The sequence below is a fragment of the Odocoileus virginianus genome, unplaced genomic scaffold, assembly GCF_023699985.2.
Source record: "Odocoileus virginianus isolate 20LAN1187 ecotype Illinois unplaced genomic scaffold, Ovbor_1.2 Unplaced_Contig_17, whole genome shotgun sequence".
Classification (NCBI taxonomy): domain Eukaryota; kingdom Metazoa; phylum Chordata; class Mammalia; order Artiodactyla; family Cervidae; genus Odocoileus; species Odocoileus virginianus.
Genome location: NW_027224334.1, coordinates 531727 through 545880, shown reverse-complemented (window position 1 = coordinate 545880; position 14154 = coordinate 531727). Strand labels below are relative to the sequence as shown.

At 39.0% G+C, this 14154-nt stretch overlaps 1 protein-coding gene across 1 annotated transcript in view; it reads right to left on the bottom strand.

The window, feature by feature from the left end:
• Positions 1 to 239: 239 nt before the first annotated feature.
• Positions 240 to 14154, bottom strand: part of FRK (fyn related Src family tyrosine kinase) — a 97351-nt gene continuing 83436 nt past the window's right edge. The window contains exons 5-8 of the mRNA XM_020894388.2: positions 12891 to 13049; positions 4345 to 4526; positions 2545 to 2710; positions 240 to 2165 (exon numbers count right to left, since the gene is read on the bottom strand). Coding sequence (XP_020750047.1) covers positions 1957 to 2165; positions 2545 to 2710; positions 4345 to 4526; positions 12891 to 13049 — 716 coding nt within the window. The 3' untranslated portion in view covers positions 240 to 1956. The remainder of the gene's footprint in view (positions 2166 to 2544; positions 2711 to 4344; positions 4527 to 12890; positions 13050 to 14154) is intronic.

Genomic DNA, 14154 nt, shown 5'->3' with positions numbered 1-14154 from the left:
AATCCATCTGCCAGTGCAGGAGATGCAGGTTGGATCTCTGCGTCAGGAAGTTGCCCCAGAGAAGGAAATGGCAACCCACTCCAGTGTTCTTGTCTGGGAAATCCCATAGACAGAGGAGACAGGCAGGTTACAGTCCATGGGGCCTCAAAAGAGTTGGGCAACAAGAACATCACTGAATTGCTAATGGTATTGTTCATGAAACCCTCTCTCCTTTGCTAAATAACAAAAATGCAACTGAGTAAATTTAAAGATCAAATTGGCTTTATTCAGTGATTCTTGAATCAAGACAGCATCTCATTTAACAAATAGAAAACAGCTAGGCCATGCCATAGAAAAGGAAGGACTTTTAAAAACAGGAAAGGGGGTGGGGAAAGGAAGTTATTAGCCAAGAATGCATTGTTTTGGACAAGGTTGTCCTCCTAAGTGGGATGGAAGGGGTCTATCCAGCAGATTACCACCCTTGTGCTGACCCAGTAATTCCAGGTTGACTGGTTGGTTAAAGGTTACATTCTTGGGAGAGGCTGAAACTACAATTAGGGTAAGTGTTAGGTCTAGGTTTGCTGACTTGGGGCTTAGCACAAGCGACTCCCCATCTGGGACCTGTTATCTCCTTTTTAACGACTTCTGTCTTCCAATTAGAGAGTTACAGATTTACTTAGTGCTTAATCGACATTGTGTTGGGGCTTCTGTAACTGCTTAGAAATGCTCTTCCTTACTTTTAAAGAAAGATGAGAGAATATACTCAAAATATTCTCAATGTACTCAAAATTTTATGAATTGTTTCATTCATATTGCTTTACATTAGAAGATCTTTTCATATATTTCTTTGAGGACTCTCTATACTTATCTAATAAGGCACAAAACTTGATAAACCAACTGCTTAAAAGAAATAAGATTCTTGCAAAGGTTAATTAAAACTTAAGATGAGTAAAAAACCCTTTTGGCCTAACCAGACAAAAAATACAGTGTTAAAACCAAGGTTATGAAACCTTATTATTCCTGATTCTTATTTTCTAGATCTGAAGCAGAATTTGACCTGTTTTGTAGTCAGTTTGAAAATCTGGCCTATATGCCAAAAGTACATTTTTTTTATTATTCAGAAATCCTAGGTCATAAAGCAATCCTACTGATCTCTCGTTTTCCTAAACTATTTTGATACTTATTTCTCAGATCTTGCAGGCTATTAGATGTTTCTTGCATATTTCCATAGATAATAACTCATCAGCTTTGCAATCTGATTCTTAACATTAAGAGCCTAAAACTAATGTAGATGAATCTCAGATGACACACATTGAGGTATAGAAAAATTCCATCATTTCCTTCTACAAAATGAGGGAGATTTTAATTCTTTTTCTCAACAGCTGCTTCATTTTTTTATGCATGGGAAAAAAATATGTGCAATTACTCCAAGTACAATCAAGTCATTTAACATGGCTTTGCCATCATTGTAGTTACAGGATATTTTAAATGAGAAAAAAAAAAATCTCAAAGCACAGGTCCTGCTGTGCAGAAAAGCAATCAAATTCCTTCATAATAACAGCCTGATGGGATTCAGCAATTCAAGGAATAATGAATAACCACTTTAATCAGTAAACAGGAAAATGCTACAACAGTCACTGAGTAAAAATTGAGTATCATCTGTTGATCCTCTTGATCGGCATTTCAAACAATAAATAGAAATGTAAGTCTCTTTTAAAAAGAAAAATAACTCTGTTTAGTACGTTTGATTTGGCCAGGCAGTGGGGAGATGATATTTCATCTTAGACTGTCCTTCGGTATTGCCCAGTTGGTAAAATGTACATTTAATCTTTTTTATATCATGTGGCCAAGTTTACCTTATTACTTGAATATGTGAAGAGAAATTCATTTTTACAGCTGGTTAATATGATTGTATTGCTGAACTGATTATTGGGTTTTATTGCTGCTTCATTATTTGTTCTTCCTCTTCAGTGTTCATCATAGAAAGTTATTTGTATCCGAATATGAAGAATCTGTTACAAAATAATCCTCAAATTTCCAGTGCAGTGTCTCAAATGTCGGCCGGTCCTTAGGCTCTGCATTCCAGCACTCCAACATGATATTGTAGAATTGCAATGGACAGTTAGATGGTTGAGGGAGTCTATAGTTTTGACCCAACATCTGGATTACCTGAGCACCCGTCATACCTAAAATATATACAATGGAACCAACAAAAAACAAATTGAAAATCAGAGTCTTAAATCCATAGATACTGATACCCTAGAGGACAAAGCAAATTGACTTCCTCGGAGAGACTGTGAAGTCCTCCATTCTCTTCCCAGGCTGTCAAGACTAAATCCTACAGCAAGTACTGTCTATAAGATGGAAATTCAAGAGCAAAGGATAAGGAGGCAATAAAGCACCTCATTAATGCAAATCATTATCATCAAATTTTATCTATTATGCTCCCACAGGCGCATGGTGTGGTCAGCCTCATAACTCTGCCCTCTAAGTCTGGGCAAAGCAGTTAAAGTCACACCTAAGTAAGTGACCTACAGCAGAAAGGCCCGCTTTAGAATTACTCACCACTATAAGGCATTTTGCCATAAGTAATGATTTCATAAAGAAGGATTCCAAATGACCACACATCGGACTTAATGCTGAATTTATTAGTACGAATGGCTTCAGGCGCAGTCCACTTCACCGGCAGCTTTATTTCGTGTTTAGATTCATAGATGTCTTCATTCTCTACCTGTTAATGCATTAAGGAATCAAGCCAAGTTAAAGTGGTATTTTTTTTGGCCACCCTCATCCATCTGTAATCTACTTCTCATTAAAATATAGAGGGAAAAGATTCAAAATGAGTTTAGTTCAGGTGATAAGTACAGTAGCAAATTAGTCATTAATGAAACATTATTTGAGAGCCTGAAGTGAAAGTGTTAGTCACTCAGTCCTATCTGACTCTTTGCAGTGCCCTGACTCCTCTGTCCATGAAATTCTCCAGGCAAGAATAAATGGAGTGGGTAGCCTTTCCTTTATACAGGGGATCTTCCTGACCCAGGGATCAAATCTCCCATCTCTTGCATTGCAGTCAGATTCTTTACCATCTGACCCACCAGGGAAACCCTATTTGAGAGCCTGTGCCTGCATGCTAAGTTGCTTCAGTCATGTCTGACTCTGCAATTCCCTGGACTGTAGCCTACCAGGCTCCTCTGTCCATGGGATTCTCCAGGCAAGAACACTGGAGTACATTGCCATGCCCTCCTCCAGGGGATCTTCCCAACCCAGCGATGGAAACCAAGACTCCTGTGGCCCCTGCTTTGCGGGTGGATTCTTTATTGCTGAGCCACTGGGACAGCCGTTTGAGATCCTACTGTGTGTTAAAAGTAGTGCTGGAAGCACTACCAGGTTTTATACCTGGTCTTTAACAAGCTAAAAAAAGTGAAAACAAAGCCTGTTTTTTTTATTTACTGCTGGTATTGAAGAGCCACTGACTTTGAGAATTACCATGTAACCATTTTCTACTACTGAAAAGTAGGATCCAAATGATTTAAATTATTATATCAACTCACTGGGGATCTAATTAATTTACAAAGAGAAAAGACAACGTCATAAAGATCAGAAGAGAATCATATACTTGTGTTTCATGCTCCACACTCATATTTTAGGACATAATGTAGAAATAAACATTTAAAGTCAGAGAAAAGCAGCTAATACTACACTTTCCATATCAGTGTCTTGTGGCCTGATGTCACAAAATTGAGGGAGGTAGGGGGAGGCAGTATTTTAAAAACCAATGATTGCTGTTGAGTTCTGGCAGCATGCATATTAGTCTGGCACAAAGTGAACAGCAATACATATAGTAACTGCACAAAGTGTGCCGCTTCTAAATAAACAAAGGCAGACAGAGGCTATTGTTGTTTAATCGCTAAGTCATGTCCAACTCTTCTGAGAGCCCATGGATTATAGCCCACCAGGATCCTCTGTCCGTGGGATTTTCCAGGCAAGAATAGTGAAGTGGCTTTCCATTTCCTCCTCCAGAGGATCGTCTCGACCCAGGAATTGAGCCCACGTCTCCTGCATTGCAGGCGGAGTCTTCACCACTGAGCCACCAGAGACTGGGTATGAAAAACTGATCATTAATTCAACCGCAAACTTAATTACATACTTTCCCATGTGGTTGGTCGTTGTTTTCTCTTTTTCTTTCAAGTTGGTGAACGGAAACAGAAGGTAGTTTTGTCTGTAGAACCTTGGTATCCTGACATGATCTTTGGACCACAGGACTCTCAGAAATATTGTGGAAAAAAACAGCAGGAATGCTACTAGTCTACTGGCCTGTTAGCCTTTTGACTCATTACCAACTAATTAAAACAAAGCCAAATCCACCTTAAAAACTCGTGCCAGTCCAAAATCTGCCACTTTGTAGATATTATGTTCCCCAACAAGGACATTTCTGGCAGCCAAATCTCTATGGATATAGTTCTGGGATTCCAAATAGGCCATTCCAGAGGCAACCTGGGCTGCCATGTCTACCTGCTGCGTCAGATGGATTTTTGATCCAGCATCATCTAGGCAAAAAGAGAAAATAAGAGATTCAGTTTGGAGAACATTTGAAATATTGAAGTAAATTCTAAGAATTCTGATGAGTGAGCTCTCAGTGGGATTAAGTGCCATAGTGATGATCTGTTGAGAAAATAAATATAATCAGTACAAGCTGTTCCATCTCCTATGAAGGGTTAATGAGGCAGCAATTTTCAGAGTTCAAACACATTTCAAAGCTGAGTCCCTCCCTTCCCTAAATGAACATTACTGAGAGAAAGGAGCAAAAGAACCACATGATCCAAACACAGCTATAAATATCTGAAAGAGTCCAGCTATTGCCATTTTGAATACCACATGTCACTGACTCATCTCTTCCTGGAAATTGTTATTTGGTTGTTCTGGATTTCTTTCATTGTATAGTTTGTTTTAGTCTTTGAACCTAAAAATAATGCTAATTTGCATGGTTGAGCCAATGAAAAGTTCTCATTCTTCCATTATATTGTTCTTAAAAACTAGCTCACAAAAAAAAATGTAGGCTCTATATGTGTAGTTATAAACTGTGTATATTACATTTGTACTCCATTTGATACATGTGTTAAAGTTCCTTTCTTAGTCTGTTATTCTTAGAATAGGTTGCTCATCTCTCTAGACATGGTATACCTTTCATAGACATAGTTTCTCCTATTGCTGATGCTGTATAATGAAGTACAGGAAATTTATGTAGTAGAATCAGTCTGATAATTAAAGAGAGATTAGTGTTATCTTATGTTGCTTTGTGAAACAGTGCCAGCCATCCCTGCATAGTTGAGATGCTATACTGTTAATAGATGTCTTCAAGTTTTTGGAGAATTGAAATTGTCTCACATAAATCCAAACTATCATTATCCTTGTCTGAATAAGCCGAACATCAAAAATGCATTGAATTTATGGGCAAGAGTCTTACACACAACTCCTGACCTGAGAGGTAATGATAGTGCAGGAGGGAGGAATACTGGTTTGAAGCTAGAGTGCCAGATTTGAATCAGGGCTCCACCTTAGATTTCTCCCTGACTTTGGGCAAGCTGCTTAATACTCCCGTGCCTCGATTTCCCCATATATACAGCAATAATTATTATTACCTCATGGTGCGCTTAGTCACTCAGTCCTGTCCGACTCTTTGTGACCCCATGGACTGTAGCCCACCAGGCTCCTCTGCCCATGGGGATTCTCCAGGCAAGAATACTGGAGTGGGTTGCCATGCCCTCCTCCAGGGGATCTTCCCAACCCAGGGGTCAAACCCAGGTCTCCCACATTGCAGGTGGATTCTTTATCATCTGAGCCACCAGGGAAGCCCTTACCGCATGGATTAGTTGTTAAAAGAGAATTAAAATGAGTTAATACACATAAAGCACTTAAAATAGTACTTGATATAGGAAGAATTCAGTAAAGTCTACCTGTTCTTATTATCTATCATTGTTGCTGCCTAATCCGAATTAAACAGTTTAAGATTTGTGAAACTAGAGATGCATGTGGATTACCCAAGTGGAAATGTCTAAAAGGAGACAAGCATATGGTTCTGAAGCTCAAAGGAAAGCATTCAGCTAGAGATATGGATTTAAGGGTCATTGAATATGGGTGGAAGTTAAACATTAACAGTTGCTGAGATTGCTGGGAGGTGATAGAATCATCAGAAATGCCAACATTTACAGTGGGCATAGAAAAATAAACCTGCAAGAAAACTGAGAGGAATCAGCCTGCAAAATGAGAGAAGAACCAGGATAGAACATCCTAACAGTCAAAAGTTTGAGACGAGAATGTCACCACCAGTGTCAAATAAGCCCAGCAAGATAAGAACTAAAAAGCATTTCTTAAATATAGCAACTAAGAAGTCATTGGAAACACTGGTGACAGGAAGAAAATCTCACTGGAGATGGGGTATAAAGGGTGAAGGGCTGAGTGGGAATTGAGGACATGAAGATAGCAAGAGGAGAAATCAATTTCCAAAAACCTAATCAAGAAGGGAAAATAACAAAAAGCCAGCAAAGAAAATGAAGTCAAGGAAGAGAGAGCAATTATCATGAAGTTCATAATAGTGAGGGATTGTCATTGATAACGTACTAGAGCAGTTTCTGAAATGCTGAGTATATTCTTATTCTTGATTTGCATATTAGCTGCATAGTTGTTTATTTGCTCACTTTACAATTACAGAATAAATCTATATGTCTAAAGGGCATAAATCATACATGTTCCTTTCTACATGTCTGTCATCTTTTATAATTAAGAAAATGAAATTAAATAGAACCAAGGAAAGTTTTCAAATGAGAAAGACCTAAGCACTGTGTGTGTGTGTTTAATACAAGCAGTGTATTTAAATAGGATCTTAGTAATAAAGGCCACTTATGACAAACTTACAGCTAACATCATACTCAATAGTGAAAAGCAGAAAGTTTTTCCTCTAATATCCAGAATAAGGTAAGTATGCCCACTCTCGCCACTTCTATTTAACAAAGTACTGGAAGTCTGAGCCACAGTAATCAACAAGAGAAAGAAAGAAACTGGAAGAGGAGCAGTAAAATTTTAACTATTGGCAGATGACATGACACTGTATACAGAAAATCTTAAAGACCCCATCAAAAATACTCCTAGAGCTAATAAATAAATTCAGTAACATTTAGGATACAAAATTAATATACAGAAATCATTTACATTTCCATACAGTAATAATGAACTATCAGAAAGAGAAAACAATAAAACAATCCTGTTTACAAGCAAATAAAAAGACGGCAGCCTTGTGAGAAACCCTGAGCCAGGAGACCTGGCTCATCTGCACCTGGATTCCTGATTGCAAAAGCTGTGAGGAAATAAATGTTTGCTGCTTTAAGCTACTAAGTTTTGGAGTAATTTATCATGCAGCAATAGATAAAAGGTTGATATTTGGAAAATAAGATCAGTGCTATGTATGCAATTAAAAATATGGACCCTGGGACTTCTCTAGTGACTCAGTGGTAAAGAACCCCCCTGCCAATGCAGGAGACACGTACTGGATCCCTGATCCGGGAAGATCCCACATGCTGCGGAGCAACCCATCTCGTGCTCCACAACAATGAGGCTGTGCTCTGGAGCCCGGGAAGTCACGACTGCTGAGACCCGCATTCCCTAGAGCCTGCGCTCTGCAACAAGAGAAGGCCCCGCGATGAGAAATCATGCACAGCAACTAGTGAGTAGCCACTGGCCACAGCTAGAGAAAAGCCTGGGCAGCAATGAAGACCAGGCACAGAAATAAGTAAATAAAAAAAATTTTTAATGGATTATGGAGCCAGATTTCCTGGGTTTGAATTCTCACTCAACCGCCTTGAATAAGTTACTATACTTAACCTCTCCACTCCTCAGTTTCTTCAACTGCTAAGTGGGGATGATAATGCTAAGAATTCATGAGGTTGTTAGAAGAATGAACTAAATTAATACTAGTGTATGACTTAGAAGCATTCCTGGCACATAGTAAGTGCTACATAGTTGTCTTTACAGGAAAAAATTAAAAATATATGCTCCTCTCCAACCATCCCATATGGTTGATTTCCAGGAAGTCACCTCATCTCATACTCAGAGCAACTACAGGAGGTAGTTTGCCCAGTTTGATAGGGATTCCTGGCATTCGGAGGAAAAGATAATAATTTCTGTTAATATTTATTTATTTATTTATTTTTGGCTGTCCTGAGCCTTCCTTGCTGTGTGGGCTTCCTCTGGTTGCCATGAGCTGTGGCTACTGCCCAGTCGTGGCGCACAGGCTTCTCACTGCCATGACTTCACTTGTTGGGCACACAGGCTCTAGGATGTTTGGGTTCAGTAGTTGTGGCTCACAGGTTCCAGAGCACAGACTCAGTAGTCGTGATGCGGGGGCTTAGTTGCATGTGGAATCTTCCCAGACCAGGGATCGAACCCATGTCCCCTGCACTGGGCAGGCAGATTCTTAACCACTGGACCATCGGGGTTGTCTGGTAATAAGTTGCAGAGATTCAAATCCACGATATGTTGGAGACTGAAATTTCATGATTCATAAATTTATTCTATACTGCCTCCCTAAAATCTGCCTGACACTCCAGAGCACCAAAAAGTCAGGGGCTATGAAGAGACTTCAATTCATACACACAGTAAATAGCTATATAGTTGTGTTCAGTTAAAGGGTATCTCAGTGAAAACATTCCTGTCTGCATCAATCCATAGGTGGACTGTCCATGAGAATGATGAACTATATGCTGGAGCTTGATTCGTAGGAAAAGAAAATATACTGATATATACTAGATGCTCTACAAGTATTTATTGGAAAGCAAACAAGCCCAACTAAACTTAAAAGATGCAGGTATTTATCCTCTTTAAGTTTCAATAAGAAATACCAGGCATCAATTACCCATAGTGCTAAAGTTTTTTGACAGGCTTCTCCCATTTTGGAGAAGTTTATTACAAAAAAAAAATATTCAGCCAAACTTAGGGACTACAAAGATGGTTCTATAGAAAAATGTGTTATTTCAACTATCAAATACAACATCTAATCCTATTACAGTGGATATAAAAAGGTTTTCACTGACAGGCACAATAGTGAAGGAAATTGAGTAACACATTTCCTGCCCTGAAAGACTGCAGTGGCCTAGGAAATGTGTACAGCCTCAGAGCACACTTCTAATACAACAGCCCTATGTCAAAACTGATATAAAGGTTCACAGACCTGCGACAATTTACATCTGCAGCAAGGAAATATTTTCATTATGTTCCATTACTCAAGAGCCTTTCAGCTTAATAATATTTATCATGATGGTCTGTTTAAGAGTGGCAGATTCATTTTAAGATCACTTTGTTGAAATGAAACCCTCTTGATTCGGAAGGAATTGCCTGTAATGAGCACACCTTCCTTATTCCCCCTGGCTACTAAGAATCCTGGCAAATGAAGGCCTTTGTCAACTCGACCCTGATGGATCAACCCAAAAGACAACAGAATTCATGCTCAACCCTGAGTAAAACACATCAACAGCTACAGAAATCCTCAATGTCAAAGGAGTCTGCAATGTAATATAAGTGTACCTTGGCATTCAAGCTGAATATCAAGAGTCTTAAAACAAGTGTAACCCCAAGTCCCAGATTAGGTTCAGAATAACCCCAACTTAATCTATTCATCATTTATTCATTCAGTTAGTCAACACACAATTAGTGCACACCTTCTGTGTGCCTGACGTTGTTCAAGCACTAAAACTGAGTTGTATTTTAGAAGAGACTAAAAATAAGCTATCTAAATAAATCATGCATTACAAAATGAGTAGGGGCTTCCCAGGTTCAGTGAGCAAAGAATCCACCTGCAATGCAAGAGACATAGGAGACACAGGTTTGATCCCTGGGTTGGGAAGATCCCCTAGAGGAGGGCATGGCAACCCACTCCAGTATTCTTGCCTGGAGAATCCCATGGATAGAGGAGCCTGGCAGGTTACAGGCCCTAGGGTTACACCGAGTCAGACACAACTGAAGAGATTTAGCACCACAGCTACTGTGTTAAGAAGAAATGTAAGGGGTTAAGAACCTAAAGAGGGACTCCAATTAGAAGGCTACTGCAGAAACCAGGAGAAAGTTGATGATGATTTGCACTGGAGTAGCGGTGTTGAGAAGTGGTAAAATCCTGGATATATTTCAAGAGCAAGCCAGTGGGATTTTCTGGTTGGTCTGATATAGGATGTGAGAGTAGGGAAGATTGAGATAGTAAGCCTGTGTGTTGGCATCATCAGAGAAGGAAAAACCTCAAGAGGGGCAGATTACCAAGGCTAATATCAGAGGTTGGTTTTTGGACATGTTATTTTGAGATATCCAATAGACATATGTAGCAGAAATGAGGGCTATTTATAAATTTTTTTTTTTCTTGCTTTTAAGTACTTTAGAGGGTTGTGCTCCCCTTCCCTTTGACTTGATTTAACCAAATGAACAGGGCACAGAAATCACCGCTGTCACTCCTGGTCAGAAACTTTAAGAGACAGAATGAGATTAGTCATATTTCTGGCTCCTGACAAGGGGATCAACAGACCTGAGACACCAGCCAGTCTATTTTTCATATGTAGCATGAGCAAGAATAAATACTTGTGTCAAGCCTCTGGGATTTGCAGGAGTTTATTACTGCATTATACCCATATTATCCCACATCATCCAGACTGATACAGCATTCACATAGAGAAGTTACAAAGGCAGTTGGATATATGACTCTGAAGTAATGGAGGGATATGATTTGGGCAATTGGTAAAACATATTATTAAACAATAAGAGTGTTGAGATTAGCAAGAAATCTAGTGATGTTGCAAAAGAGTCTTGGAAAATCCCAAGATATCCAGAGGTCAGGGAGATGAGGGAAATCACATAAATTGAGAAGAACCAGAAAGAAAAAAAGGAGAAAAGGCCATTGGATGACATGTCCCAGTAGCCAAATGAAGGTAGTGGTTCCAGAAGGAGAGAGTATCCATTGAATTGAACACTGTTGATAGTTCTTAGGACTGAGAATTGACAGTGCTATTTAACAGCATGAAGGCTTATCATTTGACAAAACATTTTTGTTACAGATAACCTGAGATGGCACCTGTACTTTTGTCCTTGGGGATAAGGCAAAAGGAGTCAGTGCTGAGGTTAGTCTCTCTATGGTGGGTAACACAGGACTGTTAAATATTTTATCTTTATGCAAGGGAGCTAGGTATATTTTCTGTTTTTAACATCAGTTGGCAGGTCTTATGCTCTTTGTTCTTATCTAGTTTTGCAATTTAATATCACCAGCTTCACCAGTCACCCTGAAATAAGAAAATTCTCCTATCTTTCTGATATCTTTATTCTGTTATTCTCACCTCTCTTTACCTCATACATTGTATCAGTCCCCCTCTGACACGTCAAGAAAGTAAAGAAAATGCCTCTTCTTTAAGCATGAATTGTTCTCTCAGTACTTGATCTCCATTTCTTTGAACATCTCATTTTAATGCTTATAATATTTCTGTTTATTAAATTATTCATTTGTAATAAACATCAAAATTCTACAGTACCATTAAGTCTTCTCAGACTACAGGAAGCAGATGTAAAAATAAAGTAATAGTATATGTCTGCTTTTAAGCCTGAAATATCAATAGCCTCAGATATGCAGATGACACCACCCTTATGGCAGAAAGTGAAGAACTAAAGAGCCTCTTGATGAAAGTGAAAGAGGAGACTGAAAAAGTTGACTTAAAGCTCAACATTCAGAAAACTAAGATCATGGCATCCGGTCCCATCACTTCATGGCAAATAGATGGGGAAACAGTGGAAACAGTGGCTGACTTTATTTTTCTGGGCTCCAAAATCACTGCAGATGGTGATTGCAGCCATGAAATTAAAAGACGCTTACTCCTTAGAAGGAAAGTTATGACCAACCTAGACAGCATATTAAAAAGCAGAGGCATTATTTTGCCAGAACAAAGGTCCGTCTAGTCAAAGCTATGGTTTTTCCAGTAGTCATGTATGGATGTGAGAGTTGGACTATAAAGAAAGCTGAGCACTGAAGAATTGATGCTTTTGAACTGTGGTGTTGGAGAAGACTCTTGAGAGTCCCTTGGACTGCAAGGAGATCCAACCAGTCCATCCTAAAGCAGATCAGTCCTGGGTGTTCATTGGAAGGACTGATGTTGAAGCTGAAACTCCAATACTTTGGCCACCTGATGCGAAGAGCTGACTCATTAGAAAAGATCCTGATGCTAGGAAAGATTGAGGGCAGGAGGAGAAGGGGACGACAGAGGATGAGATGGCTGGATGGCATCACTGACTCAATGGACATGGGTTTGGGTGGACTCCGGGAGTTGGTGATGGACAGGGAGGCCTGGCATGCTGTGGTTCATGGGGTCACAAAGAGTCGGACACACCTGAGCGACTGAACTGAACTGAACTGATTCTAATGTTTTCTAGCAGTTGGAAGTATTTTAAATACCAATAAGCACAGTGTTGTCAAAAACTGACAAAGATGAAAATGAGGGTAACTTTCCCTCCCTTCCCCCAAAAATATTCTATGTCTCCTAATTCTGGGCCATGGAAAATACTGCTCCATGACTGATATTGTTCAATTAGTTACTGTAGGAAACAAAGGATCAGGCAAAACATCTATTCTTCAATTTTCCACATTACATTTAAGTACTCTGATATGTCTATGGTGAACAATTTGTTCTTCCACTACATAAATATTTTTCCTCCCTTTGAGTGCACAGCATACAGCCTATTAAAAAGTAGTTGAGCAATTCAATGTTAAGACATTCATTGTCACAGATATGCCATAGTAAATATCCTTTGGGTTATAGAAGGCTTGCTAAATTGACATTTATAGGATTCACTAAACTAAATTCCTCTTTTTTTTTCCTTTTATTAAGTCTTCAGCTTACTTTGGAGATATTCTTGCAGACTTCCATGTCTCATCAACTCTGTAATAATATAAATTGGATCTTCTAAAGTGCAAACAGCATAAAGCTGGATAAGCTTTGGATGTCTTAGGTTCTTCATTATCTGTGCCTCCCTGAGGAAGTCATTTGGATCCATTGAACCTGAAACAAGAAGAGGGGAAAATCACTTTATGTTATTGAGGCATTCCTGTCCTCAGAGCAGCCTGGTGGGAATCACCGAGATTGCTTCCTGCCTCTCAGTAAAGTAAGAGTATTGGTGCCACAAATCTTCAGATTTATCAAGGAAGAGAATCAGTTCAACCAGGGCAACCTAATAACTGATGTGTTGGTGCATCAGGGCTGTGCAGCTTATATATTATGACCTGCAGGTGAAGAGAGGTTGATTCAGGTCCATATGAAAAATGAAGGGAAAAGGAGAGACTGACAGTCTAATTGATAAAATAAGGCAGGCATCTTAGGGATACAAAGAGAAGACAGTCTAATAACATGAACACTGGAAGACACTGAATGTTTAATTACTGCAGTGAGTTTTTCTGCCCAGAATCCAAAGACTAATCATTGCCCTGTCCTTGGTACCCACTGTGGGAAGAGCTTGAAAATTATCCTAAAAAGCAATGACATTCTACCATGTTTGTGTCTTTAATTCTGTAGGGACATATAGTATAGACCAAGCAGAAAACATTCATGGGTCCCTCCCCCAAATTAATGTTTTTTTCACCACTTGAAACTGACATTCCACATTTTCTCATGTATTAATACCTCCACAGTTGGAGTTTTAATAGCTTGATAAGGGAGACATTGGAGCCTGTTTTGCAGACTCATCTAAGTTAAATTGCATTTATATTGACTCCACTCTGACTCAACATGCAAAATGCCAAGTAGTTACAATCACATAGAATTTAATAGAAAGAAGGCTACCTGGAGTTTACATTTCATTAGTCATTTAAAAATATTTTATTTCTTATACAATATGATGTTTCAGAGTCACTGATGTAATTGAAGGAATACTGTCATTTCACTATCAATAGTGCAAACATTTTCACTGATGTTCAGAGAGTCCATTTTGTTCCTATTCTCTCATTTTGAAGACTTCACAGCTAATATTTGAACCTCAAGCATGGATAAGCTTTGACACTCCAAGCTAATACTCTGACTTGTTCATTAATACTTGGTTAGAAGGAGTTACATGTGACCTGCAGTCTATTTCACAGAGGCAATCTATCCTTTGGTATGCCATTTGAGACTC